This window comes from Glandiceps talaboti, chromosome 1, assembly GCF_964340395.1.
Source record: "Glandiceps talaboti chromosome 1, keGlaTala1.1, whole genome shotgun sequence".
In the NCBI taxonomy this organism is placed as follows: Eukaryota; Metazoa; Hemichordata; class Enteropneusta; family Spengelidae; genus Glandiceps; species Glandiceps talaboti.
The window spans coordinates 25,274,842-25,298,173 of record NC_135549.1 but is presented as its reverse complement, the minus strand read 5'-3'; the positions used below and the strand labels follow the sequence as shown (position 1 = coordinate 25,298,173).

Here is a 23,332-nt window from a genome sequence, read left to right as displayed (position 1 = left end):
GCGAGTGCATATATGAAAAAAATGCCCCATTTGCAGCAAGCTTTTCGTCAAGACAGGACCAGACGACGATTTGTTCTACTCATCAACTGGTTTCCATGGCGATATATCCAATTCATCCATTCATAGAAAACACTTCGTCCAGTGTACCATATATCGTCTTAGATTCAAGGTTTATTCGTTTGAAGGTGGAAATAAAACCAAACAATTCGTATAAAAAATTACATTTACAAGTAAACTGAATTCACAATGTGCACATAATCATTAGAATTTGTTATAAAGTAACAATAAGGACCAACAACTGTGAAGATTATAAAGGAGTGTTTTTTAAAGAAAAGTCGTACATTTTTACAATAAATCATTCACATTAGTTGATAAATAGCTCTGTCATTTTTTCATAGAGAAATTGTGCAAAAGTAAATTGTACAGATTATTTGAAATATTGTAGCGTATAACTGAAGCGTATATTGCCGATCGGATTGACTCGGACAAATTCGGAACGTTTTCCTCGTTCCGGACATAGTTTTGTAAAAAGACAATGATTGTCTAATCTTAATGATACCAAATAAAGTCTCCAAAACAGTTGCCTTAATTAGTGGGTGTAGTCGGTTTAATCTCTAAAAATGTTTGCAGATTTGGTATGTTAGAACTCTTGGGATTAACTTGAAGTTGAGGACGGGGGCTGTATGTGCCCGACACCTTTGGTACTGTTATCAATACACTTAATCTCAGGAGCACTTCCAGACTATTTTATTTACAGAAGGACTTGCTAATCGATGGTGTTTTTTAATCTCTAAAATTACGTCATTTTTTCACATCACCTAGAATTCCTGTGAGTACAAGTTGCTAAACATGATTAAAACTTTTGAATAACAGAAAAATATTTTAATATGGCCCAAGAGACCAAAGTTACATAGTGTCCTTTTAAAGATTGGCTACATGTGTGTTTATAGGAAGAAATTCACGATGGTTGTACTGTATCATCAAGCCATTGTCGTATACTAGCCCTGTTCTTATCCATCCATTTAATGTTTGTCTCGACTTGTAACTTGCTGTAGTAGAAATTACTGGCAGCAGTACTCGGCATTTCTGGGTGCATACTAGCAAACGCCTGGAGCTGTAAAATCAAATCAAATCATAAACTTTATCGGGGAAAATGTTACTTGGTTAAAAATAAATTGACATAGATTATTTGAGCTGAAATAAATGGAGCATGTCATTGGGTTGGTAGGGTGGAGGAGGGGGCAGTTTTCATTGATTATTCACTGCAGTGTTACTGTACCTGTACTGGGTTATGTGGGCGGTGAAGGGAGGGGGACAGTATTGAGTAATGAACGCTGCCATAGCTGTAACGCAAGCATGTGAATGGGGGGGGGGGGTGTCCAGTTTTCATTAAGGGGTGGGATCAATAGTTAAATGTATGATTAAAAACTAAATTCTTTTGGTTAGGCCTCAGACCCTCTCCCACCCCCTTCTGCGTACTTAAATTGGCAATAATGTTTCAGACAGCACAATCAATTTCAAATCAGTATGTAGTAGGATGAATGTAAACCAGTGTGTAGAGAGGAAAGAATAGTTCTTTTGTTAACACTTTACTTTATTTTAGTGTCATGCATTTACGAAAATTCTTGCATTTTTCAATTTGACATTTCAAAATTAAATATTTGCATTTAAAATTACAAAACAGATTCATTAAAAGTAAAATCGTTTTCGTAGGATGCCACCTAAAATGGCTCAAGCCGCCTCCCTACCCTACCCCACCCCACCCTACCCCACCCCACCCTACCCCCAAAGTAAAAGAATGTAGATTTCAATCACACATTGAACTAGTGATCTCGCCTCTAATAAAACTACAATAGCTAATCATGAAACAGGAGCATTTCCGGTCAGTTTTATTTCATAATCCCAGAAATATAAGAACATGTCGTACATTGTGAAAGATTTGAAATCTTATATCGACACACCTATCTGTCTGTAGCTGTATGTATCATGCCACAGTATCAGCATTCTACAAGTATTTGTGTTGGCGGGAAATTAGTTTTCGTCCTATATTCTTGCCAAGGTATATTGTAACATAAAAAATACCACAGATTTACCTATGGGTGATTCATTACATATTAAATAATACAACATCAAAGCATAGTCTAATTAATTTATTCACTGTATAGAATTGTCTCCAAATATACTTCAGCTTCAGATATTGCAGCTAGCTGCCGGGCGACTGATATTTCGTAAACAAATATTTTTGAAATCACAGGTATAATGTATGTATTTGATCACACTTTCATTACCTCGGTAATGTGTTCAACTAAAGAACACGATCTCGTGCGCATTACAATAGAGTTTCATTTCAGTTTCAGATTTCAAGGTAATCATTTCGCCTCATCAGTGAATTAGTAAGCATATTTACCTTGTTTGTTTTTGTTTTTGTTTGTTTGTATGTTCGTTGTTGTTGTTTTGTTTGTTTGTTTTTGGTGGGGTGGGGGATGCAAATGATACTACGCTAAACCTCAGACCACTAACGACCGTTAGTGGTCTGAGGCTAAACCAAATATCTCATCGTAAGATTATTAATAAGATGACCCGTATTAATATTCATTAGACCAACTTAAAATAATTATGTGTTTCCAATAACCCGACCGACCCTAGTTTAAACCGTCAACCCTAAACAATTTGTAAACATTTAAAGCAAAAAGTTAAAGAAATTCTTTGTACCTTCCGTTTATGTCTGTTTTCTTTCCCCAAGCGATGTCTGTACATATTTTATCAAACTACCACAGAAAGGGTATTCTGATCAACGTTTCATTTGTTTTTGGGTGGAAGCAACATTTTTCAAAATAAAATCAATTAAAAGGTAAAAGATAAATAAAATGAAATCCCGACCTACCCAGTATTACTCTATTTTCTGAGGCTATGTTATCGGAAACATACATTTTTTTTCCGCCTCAGTCAAATTTCTAACATGTACTGTATATTTTATTTGTATAACCTCTGCACAACGATGTAATGTTAGGATGAATTCACAACAAGTAAAACTCAATCGTGTTCGCATAAATATTGTACTGTACAAATCTAGTTGAATGTACGAATCTAAGCATGACAAAAACTGTTTGAAGGTGCCATGGACATTTTCTGAGCGGATTTAAACTGAACTTTTGCCAATTACCTTGAAGGATACCACCCTGTGTAATTATAGTGACCAAAGACTTCCAGCTTCAGTTTTTGTAATTTGGTATACCACTAAATGAAATGTCTAGTTTAAAATTCTGAAAGTCGCCCTGTCATATCCCACACGTCAACAACTCACATGAATTGCGCCCTCTTCTGGTGACATGGTAACACTCTCACGACCTCAACTCCATTTATCATACTAACTCGCTGCATTAAAGCTTCGACGTTTGTTTGTTTTTTTGCGATTTTACAGTATTAAACACGTTCTCACAGACTATTTTACTAAATGCCAGACTAGTACACTGTGTTTATGTACAAAAAAAGCATTTTAGTCACTCATTTTTGCGAGTTTTCCGAGCTGGTATATTGCAATCTCTATATTTTAAACATGAAATTGCGCCCTCCTATACTGTGCGCTGCTGTTGCATACTGACATAAGCCACTTTTCAAAAGTTACATACCTGGTTCAAGTCGAACTCTGTATTCATCCAAGTAGAGAAACCCCAAACAGCCGAATATGCATCGTCACCAAATCTGGTAGTATATACAAATTCCAAAAAAAGAAGGTATACATCATTATACATATTCTCTATTTTGTTTCATTACAGAAATTTACTAATTTCATTGAAAAAGGTGTATATTTCTAAATATATCACATTTATACTCCGTTCTATTGTATAATAATATATATTCCGTGATGACGCAATACTTACGTGGCATTCAGTCTATCATAGTTGCTGATAACGTAGTTCCATGCTACAGAATATCCCACAGCAGATTTCTCTCTGACTTCAGCAATAACTGAGAAGGCGTAATAATCGTCGAAAAATTCTTCTATATACCTGTACAACAGAAACGTGTCTATCATTGTATTGACATTCGGAATCGCGACTTGTTTGTGATAACACTAACCAATTAACGCCATACATACTCTTAGATAAGATTGGTAATTCTTGGCATCCGTGCGTCGGTCTAATACACAACCAACCAAACAGTCAGTCAGGTCACATGATGATGGTGAGGGCGAGGAATTTTTTTTAAAAATCAGAACGGTAGCCAGGATAACTGACATAGTAGCGTCAGCTGCAGTCGTCCTTCAAGGCTACAGGTACAGGTAGGCTATTGTCGTACATGGTGGGCCTATAAGATCACATTTGCTCAGTTCTTAACACATTTTGTAGAATGTTAACACAGTATTAAGGCCCAGGAAAAAAACTGTGTAATTCCGATTACGCTAAATTTTAGATGTAGATTTGTTTTGACAATTTTTTTTTTCATGTGTGAGTGTCTAGCTAGTTTAGGTAGTTTTAATTTTAAGTTGATGTCAGTTTCCACATCCACTTCTCGCTAGACCACCATTTTTGCGATTTTATTACTTTTTCCTCGAATATGTGAAAAAAAAGTTGAAAACTAGGTGGGTCGGGTAACCGGAACCAAACAGTTTTTTATAGGCCTAACCTACCTTTCTAGTATCCATGACTCTTTAGAACAACCCATCGCAGACCTCAAATTAGCTGCTTCGTCCGAGTTAGTTTCACTTTCGTCGTGTGCGAAGTTCCACTCTTTGAATCCGCCATGTTTGATTGCAGTGCAGTAAACAACACTTTTCACTTCAACGGGAACTCTGGTAGCAAAATGAAGAAAAATGATCCATGTGAGTTAGATTTTTTCTTCCGTTATTGGGGGTTATCACAATGTCTGCTACAGGAGCACACATCTTTGAAAGATGGTATATTATATTACGATTAACACAATTTATATATTTAAATGTTGTGTTGCCGGCTGTCGTTAGTTTATCGGAAAACTTACAACATGCATATTGTTTAAGTGGTTTAGATGGTCTGATATCTAGACTGACTTACGAATTTGTTCCCGTTTCCATCCATTCGGCGTAAAGTTGTGTGGCATTACCAACACAATTTTCGTTACCATAAGCACACGCAGTATTAATAGCCTCTTGACGAAGACGGCTTAAAATTGGAACAAAAAATACAAACATATGAATGTAACAAAATACTGTATATGTTACACCCAATCCGTGAAACTGCCCAATTCATGAAATGTGCATGTACGTTTGCCCAGTTCATGGAATGGTAAACCTTTATGCAAATGAGAGTATAGATTACGATCTAAAAGGGGTGTAAATAAATTTTGGGGCAAGAGTTTTGAACTGATGAGGTGTTGATTATCGAACTCTGTTAAAAACACAAGCTACACTGAATTAGATATGAATTGTAAAGTGATGAGTTTGTAAATACATGATAATAAATTTGTTTGATTTATATTGTATTTTGTGTGTGTCCTATAACAGATGCCAATTTCATGTACTGGGCATATCTTACCATACCCTCTTCATAACCTGGGCAACACGATTGCATATTTAAATATCATGAACTGGGCAAAGTTATGTACTCATTTCATGAATTGGGCAATTTCACAGATTGGGATGTACCTTATTGTTATTTCAATAGAACATCCGGGTATGCCGGGAAAGTGAAATTATATTGACTATGTATGAGCTATATAAGTGGAAAAAGTAGTATCTCTGCACTTTTCGAAAGATACTCTTACGCCATTTCAATCGAATGCAAATCATGATTATAAAGCCATTATACATGCTCGATCACACAAACCTTCACCCGGCATGTAACTCAATTACAACACAGTGCTGTTATTAGCATTTGAGCCATCGGACCGCACCCGGTTTGCCTATCCGCATGCGCAAACGCCAGAGTCATTTGTCAATGTACAAAATTAGTGTCTTCCCTTCTAGTTTCAGTTTGAGATGGCCACCTCGTTGAGCAATTAAGTATTTATATACTAGTACTTACTATTCCAGTGAATTGCCTTGTGAGAAGTCCCAACCCAAAGATTCATAGATAGGAGTAATTTGTTGACGCCAATAAAACTGAAAGTGATAGTATCGAAATACTTGTTAGATGTACTCTCTCTCTCTCTCTCTCTCTCTCTCTCTCTCTCTCTCTCTCTCTCTCTCTCTCTCTCTCTCTCTCTCTCTCTCTCTCTCTCTCTCTCTCTCTCTCTCTCTCTCTCTCTCTCTCTCTCTATCTCTCTCCCCCCTGGATGTGTGACTTTGGGAACATTACTTTTCGAATAAAAAGACAACGTTTCGGCACCTTCAAAGCCAGGTTCAACGACCTATTGATTACAGCGATCTCTAGAGAACTCTGAAAAGGGTTGTAATAAGAGTAATGCAAATGCACTTGCATAGTTGCAAAAGGTACATAACAGGTTAATGTAGGCCGATGTATTTTCAATCTCTATGGTAATTTTAGTGTAAAATCAACCACTCTGGCGAAAAATTGGCCAATGTAATGATCATGAATACCCGTTCAATGGCCTTTGTCGCATTGGAACCCTCCTTCAAAGCTTGTTAACAAGATTTGGTAATTTCGACCTGTATAACACCTTACCTCTAATTGGCCGAATTCTGCCGTTCTCATCAATGCCCGGTATGTAAATGGCAGATTGTCAATCATTAGTTCCCACGTAGGGTACTCTGTCTCGCTATGCATATATTCACTCAGACGGAGACAGTTTACTTGATCCGTGTACATTGCCTGGGAGATCTTGAAACAGTCGTCTAGGAGAGCCGTTCTTGTTTGAGCAGGGAATAACTGTGAGAATAAAGGGCAAGGGGAGTAAGAATTGTCAAATGATGTTGTCATTGTTTGCTTTGATAAAAAAAAATGAAGTATGGCATCCATCGGATCGATAAGACCCGGAAGATCAATGACCCACCTCTAATAAATGCATGCGAGTGACCCAATTTAAACCTTTGCGCAAATAATGGTAATTTTTGTCCAGTCCCTGAAGGGCCACTATAGACGTGTCAGCTGAGTTGACAACCGATTGCCAGATGTAACTAAGCTATCTTGCAGGAGGCAAAGTATTGAGGTCGACTTCGATGATTTGTTAAGTTTTTATGCATTTGTCATTTATTGGATTTCGTTTTTTTCTTCTGCAGTGTCTTCTTTTTATCATTTCGCCATTTCAGTATTTCGCCGATTATAACTAGCCGCATTCATCACCCTTATGTACTCGAATTTCTACACCAATAGCAGATGCATATATATACTTACAGTGTAATCCGTTTTCAGTGCGTCTGAGAGACGATGCCAATTCTCCTCGTCGTAGTTAACACGATAGAATCCCATTTGATTAATATTAACTACCACCCAATCGTTTTCATTAACACCTTGTAAATCGAGTTCTCCTGTGTGATTACAACGAAACAAACGTTAGAATGAGGTGCTTGTGATATGATTCGCATAAATGAATTCAAACGCCTTATATGATGTGAAAATGCGTACAAAGGGTCCTGACATTAGTCTTCTGGCATACAGTATACATAATTTTATGTTGACTGATCGCGAGGGCAACATCATACGTCTGTTTCCTCGATCGAGGGACTGAAGGTCACCCCCAACAGACTTTCAAGAGGGCGAAGCCGGCCTAAAAAGAAACGCAAATGACGTCATCATTCAGTAGTTTTTAGTGATGATGTCCATGCAAGCCTGTAGGCCAGTAAACGTCATTTGCGTTCAACAGTGCAACAATTCTATACCACGTGACAGCGTACTGACAAATCACATTGTAGCAAATGAATAAAGGTACAGAGAATATGCCGCGGCTGGTTTTCATTTCTATGTTTCATCGTCGTCTGTAAAATAGATTTTTCCTATTATCATGACCATTTCCTTAGAGAATATTCACATATAGCTGATTGAAGCGACACCTTTTCAGCAAGGGACATTATTTTACGATAACCTCTAAAGCTACATCAATGAATTGACTCACAGTGTTAACATTACGGCCAGTTAACGAGAAACTGAACGTGAAACAGATTATCATACATAGCGTACGGGATTTAGAGGTGATATCGTTAGCTAAGAGTTGATATGGTTTAAATTCTAACCTGTTTCCACTTTGTTCAGCCACTGGAAATGTTTCAAAGGGTCATCGAAAGACACGTCTGATGCATAGGTAAATGTAATAGGTACATACCATAGATAACTGCAAGAAATATATGGACTCACTAATATTATGGAAAATTCACACCTATTGCTTTGTTGTTGTTGTTGTTGTTGTTGTTGTTGTTGTTGTTGTTGTTGTTGTCGTTGTTGTTGTTGTTCCTCATCAAAATGTGACGTGATTAACAGAAGCCAAATAATACAATCAACGTAAGACTAACAGATTGTGAGATACACGGATATACCGAATGATGCTACTACGTCGGGGATGCAATTGTCGAAAAAATGAATATTTCAAAAAACGAGAAAAAAAATGTCAGTGTACTTGGTACTTATGAAACTGTCTGAACTTGGTAATTATAAATTCAGTACCAATCAATATACCAATTTGAATTTGAATAAAGGAAGTCATGTTCTGTACCTAACAGACGTCTTTTTAATTCAGTATTCTCAGTCAACATTGACCAGCAAACGACCCATATCCAATAATCTTTGCAATGATATTAATTATATTTGACAGAAAATGGTAAAATCTCCAGGTGCAATATCTACAGACACTGGAATGACTTACTAATGTTCTACGTTAAACTTCCTTCCAGTAATTTCAAGGGGCAATTTGAGCAGATTCCACGTACGGACAATTTGACCAGATTCTACTGAAAAAAAATGACCTGATTCTCCGGAGAACTCTTACCCGAGATTATCGTATTTATCGGTTGCTTCATCATTGGGGTCGATCATGAAATGTTCCTGTGTTAAAACAGCAAATTCTGTACTAGTCCTGTTCACCGTTACCACAGGGTGTCCATGTTGAAGTGTCCACGTGTCCATTACAAGTTTAACATTCGTATCTCCATGACCTGCGTCAGCCTTTAATTTAAGAGTAAAGTCACACAGATAATAAGAGTGAACCTTTAACAGCTACAGAACGAAGTTGACGTTTCGCATATACCGTTCCCACGTGATCAATGTCACCCAAGTTATGTATGTGTTAACGTTTGTTTGTTTGTAATTGTTCGATATAAAAGGGCCCAGACGAATATTGTCACAAATGTTTATATGCAAAACATTAAATAATCAGTTTATGTTTCGTTGATTCCCCCCCCCCACCCACACACACACAAACATACACCCATTATAATGGGAACTTGTTTTGTCTATAAAATAACGACTAAGCATACTTTAAGATGTGTACAGCTCGATCCACAGCCTTTCGACTAAAAATAGAACAAGTAATTTACATGGTACTATGCAAAAATATGTTAATGAATCTTTGCAAACTCTTATAAATTGCACGCGGCGCTTCTTTACATGAATAACTGAGAAAGATTTGCCGAATTGAAATTCTTCTTTCTTTCTTCTTTTAAATTTCATTACATAGCTAAAATAATTATTTGCATCTTTTTACTCACCAGTGTTAGTTCCGCCCACAACTCGTCAGACACAACGGCCGAGAATAAGTTGTTTTGAACATAATTTACTATTCCATTATGTAACACATCCTCACTCAAAAAGGACCTCAAAGACCGGCAAACACACGCCCCCTACAGTCGGAGTATAAAATAGACAAGCACTTTACATTACATTTCGAAAGTGAGGTTTTAGAAAACAAAGATTCTGACATGTTCAATTTTCAAGTTGTGTTTAGAAAAAAGTTCAATTCAATACTATGATTCTAACATGGTATCCATGTAAAGAAATTCTTGCAAGCTTTCGACAGATGATTGCGCTCTGGTACCTGCCCCTATTTTTGATTCCGTATATCAGTTCAACTATTTGAACGAGTATTGAATTTAAAAAAAAATTAATTTTGATATATACACCAATGCATCCATCCATCCATCTATTCATCCATCTCTCCATCAGGCCATCCATCCCTCCATTCATCCCTCCATCCATCCATCCAGCCATCAATCCACTCATTCATTCATCCATCCATCCATCCATCCATCCATCCATCCATCCGAGTCCATCCATCCATCCATTCATTCATTCATTCATTTATTCATTCATTCAGTCAGTCAGTCAGTCAGTCAGTCAGTCAGTCAGTTTATCCATTCATTTGTATGACGTTCGTAAACTTACTTTTATTACAACAGAGACAGTTACAAAACACATGATTTGAACTTGTACGCATACTTACACCACTATACGCTGTAGTGTCGAACACACCCGTGATCTCATCTCGCCATCCGGAAGCTGGTCTAATAACCGGCACAGCTGTCGACGAGCTGCCATCAACTCGAAATGCTGACTCCAAGTCGAGGTTCATGAACTGATCAGCCTTTTGTTGGATTGACAACAAACATTAAATCATTAGCGAGGCAGTTTAGATCTCTGCGGAGTTAATATGTTTAGGGTATTAAAGTTGGATGTTTGTCCAACTGTTATGCTACATCATATTCTAGATTTAAATTTTACAAATAGGCTCAGACCACTATAGGAAATATAGCGAGAAGTAAGGGAGAATGGGCTTCGGACCAATTACCCTGAAAATTGTAATTCTTAAAATTTCTCCAAATTTGCCAAATATGGATTATTGAAGGATCGGCCCAAGAATAACCCAATACTCATGAACTTGTTTGGGGCTCGAAAAGAAAGCAAAATGTTTTGCTAGACAAATTGTTACGGGTTAAGTTGCATATAATATGTTCACTCTCCTTTATGTCAGTATATTTATTTTCAAAACACTTTTGGTGAGTACTGAGATGACTTCCTAAACACAAAACGATTGCTTGATTTTTGCTTGATTATGGAGTACATTCATATTTATTCTGAATGAAATATTATCATTAGCCTACTTGTATACTCAAACAACTATCGCTACTACACTATTCCACTATTCTAACTGACATTTTGATTTATTTGAAAAGCTTGTTCCAGATTCTTTTGAAATAAAAGAAATTTGTGAGATCACCGCCTTGTTTTAAAAGAAATAGCCAATCGTTTATTTTGCCATAGCGTTAACACAGCAGTCGGCGGCCATATTGGATTCTAAAATGGCTTCATTTGATATCATTTTGACCTCTGTTTTAATAACATGTACGGTGACCCCTCATTTTTTCCCTTGATTTTAACAGAGAATGGGTGTGAATTTTCTTGAACAAAGTAATAGAACATTTTTTTTTATTAATTAGTTTACATCCAAGGTGTATACTACGCTAAAAACCCACCCAACAAAATAACGGGTTTTCAAGTTTCCACAGTGTGAATATTTCATCTGCGTGTTTGTATCTTTGAGTCAGCAAACAGCCTTTTAACAGGTTGATTTATTTCTATTTATCTTCTTGTGTGTATAATGTCAGTTTTGTCATATTGTTTCTGTTTATTTTTGATTGATTGATTGATTGATTGATTGATTGATTGATTGATTGATTGATTGATTGAATTGATTGAATTGATTGATTATTTATTTGTAGTGTCTGTGATTTATTTTTCAGTATTGTGACCACACCTTGTTATTGAGATAAAAGTGTAACAGCTAGCTACCCGTTATAAGCTGTTGACCTAGTAATATAGTATGCAGCTATTGGTGAAATGCCTTCATAATGTTTTATTTTTCCGTCAATTCAATCCAAAGCTATGAATCATAATGTACCCTTTAATCCACATTAGCTCTAAAGGCGAATCCAAACCACAGGGCTCGATTATATAGTTTTATATACTGATAGACGCCGCTCTATCCATATTCTCCTCTACTAACTAGCAGTAGTACCATGGGCAGCGATTTTTGATCAAGAACGGTGCGTCCAGTAACGGTAACAGGACTGTGAATTCCGGATGCTCGCAGCCTAGCTACAAACTTGACAATTTTTTTCGCACTCTTTGTGGTATAGGAATTAGGATATGGTACTGTCATTCAAAGTTGTACGACAACGATATATTTACGTTTACGAACATTCAAATTTTATAGACACTACAGTCCCTAAAATCAGTCAAATATCGACATTTCGTGGAGGGAAGTAATTCTGAACACACGACCCATTATCATCGTAAACCACAGCCTCTTTTACGGCACCGTCCAACTTGAGGACGCACCGCTCTTCGTTATTTCGCCGTGTCGCGGAATAAATAACAGCTCTGGTTTGCGAGAATGACGACCCGTCGGCTTTTGACTTACCACCTTCCATTCGGGGTGTAGATATGTCATTGGTAGATACTCATAGAAACTTGCAAAACCTTCATTCAGCCAGATTTCATCCCACCAATCACAGGTCAGATAATTACCAAACCACTGGAATGACGAGTTTATTGATAAAACACAGATAAATGTATCATATTTGTACAATATTTAGATATTGGAATGTGTAGACAAAAAATCTGTAGTTTTATTTTAATACATTTTCTATTTTCAGCATTCTCTGGCAAGATAAAATGGAAACAGCGTTAAATTTTTTCGACATATACTTCAGAACTGACAAGTTCATCATCTTTAAAAAAAAAAAAAAAATGTTCAAGTGCGTTGTTATAAAACAATATATTAGAAAAATCACTCTGCGTCATTTGGGATGAAGTGTTATTGGCAGAAATATCAAACTGTAATTTTGTGTTTGGAAAAACATACCCGTATGAGCACAAATATATAAATGGCCTATATTTTAATATTCAAACAAGCCATATGGCCTGATGTTTTTTGTTTTATTTTTGGAAAGACGGTTTCAAAAAAAACACAATTGTTAGGCCTATATGATATTAAAATAATGTGTGATGTTTTTTGATAAATCGTTGCCAGATAATACTCGTGTATATAATTTGAGACTTTTGAGTTAAACTATCCCCTTACCATGTGAGCTAACTCGTGGCCAATTATAGCTGCAACTCTCTGCTGATCGTAAGGTGTGTGTATATCTTCGTCATACAATAAACGACTTTCACGATACAGCACACATCCCCAGAATTCTGTGGCCCCTGCCGCGTAATCCGGAATGGCAACAAAATCTGCGAAAATAATGCATCAAGATTGAAGAGTGAAGAAAAAACGAAACGATATAAAATGCTTGCTTTATAAATTTGAATATAGGTATTAAAATTTATTTTGTTAAAATATAAGTTCACTCAACTTCAAATACATAATTATATCTCTTTTCACCATGATTTAGTGGGTTTCAATGTTCTGTCTTTCATGTAAGTTAGGTTTGGCTCACTTTTAACAATAAAAAAAATAATTTATTCAGATAACGAATAAATTAGTAGTTTAAGAGTTTCAGCAATGTATTGCCTTTTGCTTACCCATTTTTGGCAGTCCATACGGCGTTTCCAGGAGCTCTTCGAAATAAGTTAAAGTCTCGCTACCAGCATAAAGTGAGTAATTTGCCGAGTAGATTAAATCTTCTCTCGCCCATACATTGAACTGAACAAAAATGTCAGGATAAGTTATTCAGTACATGCTGTCAAGTATTTTCGGGAGGTTGCTGGACTAGAATATTGGCATCTAAATCTATAATTAAATCTATTGACAACAACAAAGTTGGCAAACCCTTACATCTACAGCTATTACCATGGTAACAAGAAAGACCGGGTAAAATAACTCAGACTATAAGTTTGTGTGTACGACATCATTACCATTCAGCTTGAAAGCAAATGTAGCTGAGTAGTTTACTTGTTCTTTGAGTTCTGACGACTTAAAGGCCCATGACTAAATCCCTGGTTCTCGCAGTTCTATCTCATCATTCTGGCCAACTTTTCTATATCTCTGCGAAACTACTAGTACATGATTTACTCTCCCAAATGTTAATCCTACTCTGACTTGGACCTTTAAGTCTGTTCACTATGGCCAGTAAGTACGCTTGTTATATTTTACAAAAAAAAAATTCAATTGCCATTGACTACAATCCAGACCCTAAACATGAATGACACCAACTTTCTCTGACAAATGGTGATTTTGACAGGCTTCAAGTAATTTCTATCACGTGACACACCTCATATCCATACTTTGTAGTGAGTTGAATACTTGGAAAGTCAGCCAGTACCAAGACAAGGAGGTAAGTCACCATATTTGGCGTGGTGTCAAAACTAGTCATAATCCAGTCGTTCGCCATGGTTGTAGTCTCTTTGACTGGCATATTTGACAGTGCCCAACGTTTATCTCGGTGAATGAGATGGAGGTCAAAGGTTGCCCTGAAATGTGGTTCATCGTAGCAGGGAAAAACCTCTCTTGCATAGTTTGGTGTGAACTTTGTATTGCACATCCATCTGAAAAAATAATACATGAACACAACTGATATATATATATATATATATATATATATATATATATATATATATATATATATATATATATATATATATATATATATATATATATTTATATATATATATATATAAATATATATATATATATATATATATATATTTATATATATATATATATATATTTATATATATATATATATATATATTATATATATATATATATATATATATATATATATATATATACATATATATTTAAAAATAAATAGTAACGTTGATCTAGCGTGACGTACGTTTTTGTTTAACTCACAGTGCAGCCAGTTTTGAGTTGAAGGTCGGATTCTGCAGTATGAATGCATAATGATGGAAAGATGGAAGTGAAATCCTATGCGACAATGATGGGATTTTATATACGGTGGGATAACGCTACGGGTACCTCACAAGTGTGTTGCTAGTGATTCAGAAGTATCGGTGGTATGGTACGTATTATTCTATCGTACATGTGTATCTAACAAACCCATTTCTAGGCCTAGCATCCAGTCATGTGGCATTTTTGACTCTCGTTCTTCCCCTACCCGCCTAGCATTTTGCTAACGCTTTTTTTTTACTAAATGAAGCTTCGGCCAGAAAGAAGACGCAAATTCTTCAAAAATTCCCATACGCTGGACTCTAGGCTATACCAGAACAGAATCGACCCCCCCCCCCAGTTTACAAGTAAACGTGCTAGGGTTTACCTCTATACACTCCATGTCAAATATAATTGACATCATTACCTGGATTACCCGCTATGTTTGACTGTCTACGATAACAGTAACTGTTTTAAATCTATTGTAATAAGTGTAGAATACATCTTTACGGTAATTCACATTTGATTGTTGTTCCCCGTCGCCACGTGTTGAAATGTGATATAAACAATATGTGACATATCACACTGGCACTACGTCATAGAAATTTGGCCTTTCACATCGTTGTTTTACAAATAAAAGACGATGCCAATGACTAAAGCGAATGTGCATCTGACTGATTCAATCTCATGTCTAATGAGACAAACGACATTACCAACGTATATGCACTCAGAGATACTTAATGTATGTTCTTCGGTACTTATCCTCGTGGAATACAATCTCCTTTGTCATTAGTCTGATCTGCAATGCCATCAATTTAATTCAAACGTCCTTTCAAGACACATTTCTCAGTCCACTGGTTTTACCGAATTGCTCTTATTTGGCTGTATAAGCTATAACGCCTCCAGAAAATGTCCCTGTAATGTCATGGTACTAGTAAATACACTGTTATGATGTATTGTCTATGGCATTAGACTAACCTCTTACCATTATGACAGAGCCTGACAAAGCCATGGGGCTAACAGGACTTACAAATACATGTATTCATATTTATCTTACTTTATACACATAGAAAATGTGTGCTTCATTGCATAATGCTGTAAATATATTTCGAGTTGCCTCTATTATTAGACGTAAAAAAATTGTGTGATTCCGATTACATTCAATTTTAAAATAGGTGGGGTAGGTAGATCTTTTATTTTAGTTTATTATATTTTTTTCCATGTGTGAGTGTCTAGTTCAAGTTTTCTGTGTTGTTTATTTCTTCCCATCAGATGTACAGCCATTACAGATTGGAAGAATTATTTTTATTGTCTTTCTAAGTTGATGTCAGTTTCCTTAGTTACCCACTATTTCTTGCGAGACTTCACACGATTTTCGCGATTTTATTTTCTCGAATACGTAAAAAAAAGTTAGGGTCGTGTTTACGCACACTTAAAGCAATATATACGTAGTTGTATTATTTTACAAGTCTACAGAAAGTGATGTGTTTAAACCATCAAACCAGGCATAAAATAATCACATTTTTTATGAGAGTGTCACTAACATAACACATTCCTCGAGTCATTGTCATATCATATTTTACGACATGATAGGGCGACACATATTACTACTGGCCTCGATTCACGTCTGATATATGATGTATGTCAGTACTTAGCAGTGACCTTCAATATAACGAATGGGGATTTGATAAGAAAATTTTCGACTGCTAATGCTAAACAAAATTGGTACATTTCTAGTCTAGTGCTATCCGTCATCGAATCTCAAAATATCAGAGAGGATCCGATACCACGTTGGCATCCAGGCCTAGTACATTTCTAGCAGAACTATTATTCATTTATTAATATTCACTTGCTGTCAACTATTACAAAGATTTTACATAGAATTTCAAAACACTGGATTTAGTGGACAAAAACACGGCGTGAAGGAAGAGAAATGTCTACTGTTTTCCAATCTTTACGACTCTGATATCGCAGCACTATTACAGATCATTTATCACATTTCAACTCGACGCTATACAGGATTTCTATTTCTGTGTATAATACCACGTTTTTAAACTTACACCCTTAAACACAACAATTTTATTGACGAATCGAACGGAAATCATTCGTTTCATGTAGAGGTGGTCATGCAGTGTACAGCCGACATTTGTAATAATTGCCGAAATTTGTAATAAACCAAAATTTGTAATAAAATTGCCGAAATTTGTAATAAATTGCCGATATTTGTAATAAACTGACGACATTTGTAATAAATTCTGTGAACGACAATTGTAATAAAAATAGCCGATATTTGTAATAAATTTCAGAAAAAAATGTGTAATAAACCTGCCGAAATTTGTAATAAAAAAAGTTAATATGTAATCACATACAGAAGTATATAATTTTCATCTTGTTCACAGTGCCGGACCTCATTAATGGCACAATAAAGGAACACTGTCGGAGAATTTTGAGGTCTTACACGTATTTTGTAAATCTGCCATTAATGACGCCAATCGTCTACGTGAGCTGCTGTACAGGCGGATTTAACACCGTGTTTCTATAGAGCTGACATTGTTTAATCCACTTTCTCTTTTGCCCGTTTTACCATCTTGCCCACAGATATAATATCAGACCACGTGGTATTTCAATAATTGTTAGTTTTTCACTAATCAAATTATAATCGTGGTTTTCTCGTCAACATTGCTTCAAGTGACAAGTCTCTACAGACTTATAGACGTATTATTGAATAATTAGAACTGATAATGAGTTATTTATATACACTAGAAGTCATTTTCTAGTGCAAATAACTGACATGCCTTTATAATAATCATTCATTCATAACTTTTTACAATCAATAAAAGAATGTAATCTGGATAATTAAAATATCACAGAGACTTACATTGAATTACTTGTACTTAATATGCAGAAACAATCGATTGAATTCAATAACATTGAGATTTAGGAAAAACGAACCGGTATCTGCTAAAAGCAATATCAACCAATCACAATTAAACTTACGGAATTAATGAGAAATATTATCGTTTTTTATCATATGTTTGCGTCCGTTTGTTGTCTCGGTTGACATGTCATGTGTGTGTGTGTGTGTGTGTGTATGTGTGTATGCATGCATGCATGCATGCAAGCATGCATGTATGTATGTATGTATGTATGTATGTATATGTGTATGTATATGTGTGTGTGTGTGTGTGTCTGTCTGTCTGTCTGTCTGTCTGTCTGTTTGCATTTTGAAAATTGCTGGCCTGTTAATTGTAAACGCGATTTGTAACTTTTCTACTGGTACAATATTTAGACGCATGTACATGTAGCGAGATACATATTGTATTATGTTAGTATTTAGGTAATTGAAAGGACTTACTGTGGAAACGATTCGTTGCAACTGTAGACTTTGATAATGTAGTCTGAAGGGGACTTATATCACAGTCTCACTCCGGATAAAAGGAAATACTAATGCAAGGTTACTTAATATCTCTGACCAGTATGTTTACATATGTCCTACTAGAAGTGAATGTAAACATATAGCTTTCCTAGTAGCAGTGAGCGCCAGAGTTTCCACCACAGATCTATACCTACTGGAAGTAACACACAAAGCTATCAGCTTAAAATTTAAACTTATGTCTTGCTCCGGGGCACCACCTCTGCTTTAACTATATATCGCTCACATGTATGGTGTGTGTCACTTCCCCTGGATCCACAGAAACAACCCCCGAAAGAAATAACTACTGTGGGTAAAGTTAGTTTTTAGGTCCCAACACATGCAATGTTTACCAATTCAACGAAGTGTACTACATGTACTTGAATGTATTCATAAAACATACAGTGTGTGTATATGCTTGGAAAGGTAAAACCTTACTTATATGGATCTACTTGATCCACTACTTGAACGGAGTTACCATGTTTCACCATAGAACTCTACGGTTCCACTGATGTATTTTATGACAACAGCGAATATTTACTGCCTTGTTGGTCATGCCTAGCCGAACAGAATTACTCGCACGTGCACATTTATGCAACAAGTCAATGCGTAATGGTATACGCCAGTGTATGTATATCATGTATATGGCGACGCTTGATGATCGACGACGAACACTGATCCGGAAACAAACATTATTTACTGACACTACTGGCTCCGAAAGCATATGTCCACGAGCGGATGAATGGATTAGCTAGATGTACAGCCCTGAGATCGACATGCCAATGAAATTTAAAAGCCATAACTATCTTTAATTTAAGGTCACAGTTTATGCAAAGTCTCATATGTTTCCAATACATTTCTCTACATGCCTGACTGGACAAAATGCAGGCTTCACACAATATGTGAACGACATGTACAGGCGAGATAGCCAAGTGTTTGGGTTTACTGCATCTACTACTGTTTAAAATAAATTATGACAATTTGTATTAGTTTATAGATGAAAATATCTATTATTACATTTAGTGGTATGTTTTGTTATATTTCTGGTGTTTGGCTATGGATTATGTATTTTCTATGTGTAGTTTTGTGCCATGCCATGCTATGCTATGCTAAGCATGTATATCGTGCCCAGTACACATGTCTCTTACATTATTGCCATGCCCATTGGGATTTGATGAGTAGCGTATCATTTTACAGCCTGACTTGAACAAGCATAATTCTCACCAATCCACTTGACCTTGATATAATGATAGAGACAAATTATACACAGAAAAAAACTTCATTTTCCCTATTGCCATATCTATTTTTATATAAGTCACTTTTCACAATTATAATAGTTTGAAAGCATATTGTTCATGAGGTGATTTTGACTTCATCGATTCTGTGTAATTTAGGCCACATTCTCGTCATACCAAACTTGCCAAGTAACAAAGAGATTCCATCAATCGTTGCTTAGTGTCAAAGTTGTAATCCAACACTCACTTTTTTGACATTGAGTTATAGGAGTTCACTTTAATTTCAATACACTTCTCCCCTTGTAACGCGACTTGAACATCAAGTTGAGGCAACAATTGAATTTTGTAATTTAATGAAAGGACTATTTTTGTTTCGACCACAGAACTTTCAAACATAGGGAAGGGTTAGAAGGATGATTTAAATTTTTGTCGGTGGGGGGGGGGGGTTCAAGACATCCAATTGTTTAATATATGAACATGATTTTCATGTTACTGTACCTTCAATGGTGTTTTCCCCGAACTATATACACAAGTGTGTAGTCGACAACGTATAAACTAACCCGGAGGCTAAGGGTTGGGTATGGAAACGACACTCTGCCTTCAGTTCAGCATTCTCAAAGAACGTTATCTGTTCAGCTTTCTGTGCTCAATTCTGAGACATGGTTTATTTCAACTTTTGATTATCGTCATTTCAAGGACTTTTTAAAGAAATCTATTTCTACCTGATCGTTTTACGTATAAAGCTCGGTGTCCACCCCCCCCCCAAACCCCCACCCCTCCTTGTAAGAAGGCCATCCTGTCTTCAGATGGAGCATGGTCCCAGACTAGTTTATACGTGTGCATGATATCGCTGCACATTCCGTGCCTACAGTACGTGTATTTAATGTCTGACAAACAAGAATTACCTACATATGGCATATGACATGTACATATAGTCATTAGTGTTTTAGCTATCAATTACCGTTACCTTCATGCCAACGATTTTTTTACTCACGTCATCGCGTTACCAGGCCACATTGTTATTGGAGGTCGAAATTGATTGCATCGGTTGTTTAAGTACGTTAATGACTTTTTAAATTAAAATTCATCCATTTTGAATATCTATTGGAATTCAATGTCATTCATTTATTGCTGAAAATTACAATTTATAACAGCTTGTTCATCATTCTCAACATGTTGACACTGGCATTGTTACACGTAACATTCTTGTACTTCTAACCTATAAAGGTTAATATCTGCCAACAATTCACGTAGTTACAGCCTCTACGTGAAAAAAAAAATCAGGTTGATAGATTCGAGTTTAGGTTTCCTGTTCTTGGCTTCTCTTTATAGTATGAACCAATGGACTTTCAACGTATAGTAAAATGGTGATATATTTGTAGTCAAATTTTATATGGGAATGATCTCTAGAAATAACAATAGAATTCAATAACCTAAACAGAAGATAATAAAAATAGTTCAGGGTAATGTTTTATTGTGAACGGTAACTTGTACATCCAGCGTACGTATATCGACAGAAATGTACTACTACTAGGCTGAACACTAAGTTCACGAATTGAAGGAAGGAGGTACCCTAGCTATGATTAGTGACGAGGGAAAATGTAGTTTAGTGCTATATGTATGTATGTATGTATGTATGTATGTATGTATGTATGTATGTATGTATGTGTGTGTGTATGTATGTATGTATGTATGTATGTATGTATGTATGTATGTATGTATGTATGTATGTATGTATGTATGTTTGTTTATGTATGTATGTATGTATGTATGTATGTATGTATGTATGTATGTATGTATGTATATGTATGTATGTATGTATGTATGTATGTATGTATGTGTGTGTGTGTGTGTGTGTGCGTGCGTGCGTGCGCGTGCGTGCGTGCGTGCGTGCGTGTGTGTGTGTGTGTGTGTGTGTGTGTGTGTGTCCTTGTAATGACCCTACATAATCACAGACCCTCCACGGGGGACTATGCTATAATTAACATCGATGAAATGCTTCCACGTGTATATATATATTGATAAATATATATATAAGTTACTGGATAATTTAGTTATGAGTAAAATGATACCACAATTGGTTCAATGTGTGGTATCGAATCGTTGAAAATAAGCCAACCATGAAGGCATGTCTGCTTCTGACGAGATCCCCGCTGACACTTATTTGACAGGTCTCTCTGTAGGGTAAAACTGAAAATCTGGGTTAAATCTTATCTTCCCGAAGTAGAGCTATCTATACGGCTATAAGAAGTGTTATCACGCGTACGAGATATCTACCCGCTTGTAAAATATTTACATTCAGAGAGAAGTAAACAAAGATAACTTTGTACAAAAATAGTATATTTGTTTTTGGATAAACAGATCAGATATAAGAATCGATATAGATTGACGATGATAAGTGTTTTATAATCTAAAACCTTCACTCAGAAATCACATGCGATATGCATCTTTGACCCTAAGCGCTTTTAACATGCGCTGTTTGGTCATGTCCACTACCAAGGAAAACAATTACCCATTAACGTGATAGAAGCTGAGGTTATACTAATTTTTACTCAGGTGAAAATACTGACATTTTTGTGTATTACACAAAACATTAAATGTTCTTAACGTTGTGGATGCGTGGCTTTGATGGCATTAAACCGCCGTCGGTGGCATCAAACATAACAAGGTTTTCCTCGACATTTTAGTATAATAATAATTTTCGTTCCAATAAATTACGTCATCAAATCGTGTATGTGTTATTTCTAAATACCAGGTTTACTTTTTGTCAATAGCAAGTTATAGTGAAGTAATGTTTCAGAAAGTAGAGGGCGACAAGTACGGTAAAAATTACTTCCCCAAAAAATCGTTTACGTTCAGCATGTGCCCCTTTAACATGTAAGCTTATACCATTATGGGTATTATCAATTCACGAATATGAAATAATATAGTATACGTGTCGTTGATGCAAATAGTTTTGGTATTTCAGTTCGTTTGAGCTGTTGTGTTTAGATTAGAATATCGTGGAATCTACGTAGTACTTACAAGTGATTTATGACAATCTTAACGAGAAGAAAAGTAGACCTGGAGAACGTAATACATTGTAAATAACTGAACTGATGCACTCACCTTGTCTCTCCATTGATATCATACGATTGGTAGTACATTCCATATTGGTCGAAATCGGCGTCTCCGATTTCTGCTCCGAACTCTTTAATGTTAACGTTGTATGTTTTGCCAACTTGCAATGTATCTGACAGTTCGATCACTAGCAGCTCGTGTACGTCATCGAGATATGCTTTGTAAACACCGATGTCGTCGCCGGAATCCGATTCGGTTACTTCGATATAATCCGTCTCGACGTTCACCTCTAAGAACCTGCTATTCATTTTAATGATATCTGACGCTTTGTCACAGCGAAGTAATATCGTTTCTGATCCTGTAAACGTGAATCTGTCGTTGTCGTCGTCATCTTCTTCGTCAAGGAAGATTGTGAGCGTTATGTCATAGTGTTCGGGGTAGAGACCTATACCTGGTAGTCTCTCATCGAAGTCTTCTCTGGGTTCAACAGTCGGTTGTGGGCCTGGTTCCGCGGGTAGCTGAGGCGAGCAATCCGAGTCAGGAGGCGATGATTCTTGATAGAGAGGGTTTGGAATAAAGAAGAACAGAAGAGAAACACATATGATAATCACGATGAAAAGGACTGCTATCAATACAGCTGTTTTCTGGGTCACAAAAAATCCCTTTGGCAGCTTTTTCCCTTCTGCTTTGAGGTTGTCCAAGTCGTCCCTGTAATTCATAATTGCCGAAGAAAAGAAAACAAATTACATACGTAGCATTGAAAACTGACACCGTGGAATTGTTACTCCCGTGCCGGTAATCACTGGGTGTTCGACCGCAGTAGAGGCTGGGTATGTGTAAAAATCTTACGTTTCTCGAACTAAACAAGGTGTGTCCATTACACCATATCCGGGAGGGCGAATGTTTTTGATCGTTAGCGCATTTTACA

General features: G+C 36.3%; 1 protein-coding gene across 1 annotated transcript; it reads right to left on the bottom strand.

Annotated features, from left to right (window-relative positions):
• Positions 1–958: 958 nt before the first annotated feature.
• Positions 959–23,123, bottom strand: LOC144434947 (aminopeptidase N-like). Its single transcript, XM_078123481.1, has 17 exons — positions 22,453–23,123; positions 14,078–14,351; positions 13,389–13,509; positions 12,943–13,097; positions 12,280–12,393; positions 10,303–10,443; positions 9,572–9,703; positions 8,854–9,029; positions 8,105–8,202; positions 7,269–7,402; positions 6,600–6,803; positions 6,000–6,076; positions 5,031–5,138; positions 4,631–4,792; positions 3,882–4,010; positions 3,630–3,702; positions 959–1,114 (listed from the first exon to the last, which is right to left on the bottom strand). Exons 1-17 carry the CDS (start codon positions 23,121–23,123, stop codon positions 959–961), a joined length of 2,925 nt encoding a protein of 974 aa, XP_077979607.1.
• Positions 23,124–23,332: the final 209 nt, after the last annotated feature.

Coding starts and splice junctions, on each gene's coding strand:
- LOC144434947 (XM_078123481.1), bottom strand. CDS start 23,123: ATGAATTACAGGGACGACTTGGACAACCTCAAAGCAGAAGGGAAAAAG. Junction 12,394..12,942: donor GCCACGAGTTAGCTCACATG/GTAAGGGGATAG, acceptor TCGTCATTCCAG/TGGTTTGGTAATTATCTGAC. Junction 7,403..8,104: donor GCTGAACAAAGTGGAAACAG/GTTAGAATTTAA, acceptor GTAATCACACAG/GAGAACTCGATTTACAAGGT.